General features: G+C 34.0%; 2 protein-coding genes across 2 annotated transcripts in view; both read left to right on the top strand.

The window, feature by feature from the left end:
- Window positions 1-143, top strand: part of HELRODRAFT_160016 (hypothetical protein) — a gene marked incomplete at both ends in the record, with an annotated part of 757 nt that extends 614 nt beyond the window's left edge. Inside the window, one exon of the mRNA XM_009017043.1 lies at window positions 63-143. Coding sequence (XP_009015291.1) covers window positions 63-143 — 81 coding nt within the window. The remainder of the gene's footprint in view (window positions 1-62) is intronic.
- An 885-nt stretch (window positions 144-1,028) lies between these two features.
- The window catches only part of HELRODRAFT_160015 (hypothetical protein), a gene marked incomplete at both ends in the record, with an annotated part of 13,334 nt that continues 11,862 nt past the window's right edge, over window positions 1,029-2,500 (top strand). Inside the window, one exon of the mRNA XM_009017042.1 lies at window positions 1,029-2,409. Within this exon, the coding sequence (XP_009015290.1) occupies window positions 1,029-2,409 (1,381 nt within the window). The remainder of the gene's footprint in view (window positions 2,410-2,500) is intronic.

Below are 2,500 nucleotides of genomic sequence, written 5' to 3'. Positions count from 1 at the left end.
AACTTCACACACGATCACAGGCACACACACACACACACGCAAGCACTCACAAATACACACAGAGACATAGACACACAGACAAACAAACAAATTCACATTTTGTGGGAACGCACGGAGAGAAACCACGTGTGTTTGCTATTTAATTGTAACACAGAAAATAGCTATCATGATAGATTTCACTGCGGATGAATGAGTGAATGAATGAATTTTGATGAACCAATTGCTTAGTGAATTAAAGAACAAACGTATGTATGAATGAATGAATGATTGAAGAAACGAACGAACGTGCAAACGTACGTTCAAACTAACGAACATAACAAAAGTACGAACGAACGAATGAATGAATGAATGAATAAATGGTTGAACGAATAAGCGAACGAATGAACTATGAACGAGTGAACGAATCACCAAAAGGCACAAAAAAAGAAATAAAATATTTTCATATCACATTCAATGAAACGGGCATAAATCAAGCGCTCGAATATATAATTTATGCATTACAGATCTGATGATGATGGTGATCACGCACACATACACACACACACATACATACAAACACACAGACACACACACAAACACACACACACGTACGCATTATATTCAGGTATGCATTTGCAGTGGCACATGGTTTAATTTCTCCTATAAAAACTAATGCACATAATGGTTGTAACTAATTGTGATGACGACGACGACGATGAAGAAGATGATGATGACCTTATAACTCATATAAACGATCGTAATACTTAATTATAATATTCATAGATCGCAATTAACAGTTTATCCATAACACTTTCGTCATAGCTAATCATGGTGAAAATTGTTTACCAGCCCCGTCAAAAATGGATCTAAAATTTTCAAGTCAAAGACTCGCGTTTTCGTCATCGTCATCGTCGTCGTCGTCGTCAACTCTTCTCAAACAGACCGTGCGGAGGTTTTTCGTGCCATCAACAACACCAAAGAGATCATTAACAACAACACAAAGGACATCAACAACAACAACGCAAAAGACATCAACAACAACAGCAACAATGGCATCAACGGCCAGATCATCATCATCATCAGTGGCAGCAGCGTCTTCAACTCCGAAACGAGTTTGCGATATAAACGAGAAATGCTTCTCATCGCCGACCCCAACTAGAAATAATTCAAAAAAATTCATTTTCAACAATTTTAACAGGAAATTTTTCAACAACAACAACAACAAAACACCCAACATAAACAACGTCAGAAACAGTGCAGATAACCTGCTAACACAGACAGATAACGACAACAATTCCTACTACAACAGGTCGAAGCAACTAGTTAACATATACACGACCAACTCTTGTAATGATCTGTGCAACATTATTAACGAGGACACTTTTAATTTCAGTAAAAAATACAGAAAAAACAACATTAATTCTTTTAACAACGACAACAGCGGCTACAACAACAACATCAGTTACAACAACAACAACTACAACAACTACAACAACTACAACCACAACTACAACAACAACTACAACAAAACTAAATTTAGGTCAGAAAAACAAAATAAAAATAGCATTATTAGCGATATCTTTAACTTGAACAATTTTGACAAATCATACAACAGTTACAACAACAACTACAACAACAACATCAACAACAACAACTACTACTACAACAACAACAACAACAATAATAATAATAATAAGCTAGAAATTTTTCAAATAGTTAGACTTAATAGCAAGGATTTCCATATTACAGATTTTGACTGCTTAAATTTCAATAAATCCATAAACAACATAAACAGCAGCAGCAACAACAACAACAACAACATCAACAACATCAGCAGCAGCAGCAAAAACAACAACAACATCATCAACAATAACAACAACTTCGTCAGTCTAGAAAAAAATTATAATGGTTTGGATGAGGACATAAATAGGAGTAACAACAACAACAACAACAACAACAACAACAACAATAATAATAATAACGATGACGTCAACAACTTCACTAGTAACAACAACAACAACGACAACAACAACAACAACAACGAAATTATCGCAAATAATAATAACTTAAAAATCGAAAGCGGAATCGACAACAACAATGAACTCAACAACAACGTCGACAACATTAAAATTGATGACGTCATTGATGACAACAACAACAACATTAAAATTAACGACGTTATTGATGACAACAACAGCAACAACAGCACCATATACAACAACAACAACATTAAGACAACATCATCTGCAACAAAACCTTACACTAAAATTACCAAAAGCGTTAGCTTTAAGTTAGATCCAAACGAAGATAGCTTCAACAACAACAACAACAACAACAGCAACAACAACAACAATAATAATAGTAATAACATTAACAACAGCAAACACAATTTTAAACAACTTGTCGAAAATTACATTAATGATGTCATAAGTAAGAGAATTAATGAGAATCGACATATTGTAATTAAGTTGAATAAAACGGATAAATTCAACAACAACAAAAATGACAACATCAACAACAA

The sequence above is a fragment of the Helobdella robusta genome (assembly GCF_000326865.2).
Source record: "Helobdella robusta unplaced genomic scaffold HELROscaffold_2, whole genome shotgun sequence".
NCBI lineage: Eukaryota > Metazoa > Annelida > Clitellata > Rhynchobdellida > Glossiphoniidae > Helobdella > Helobdella robusta.
This window is presented reverse-complemented; position numbering and strand designations above follow the sequence as displayed.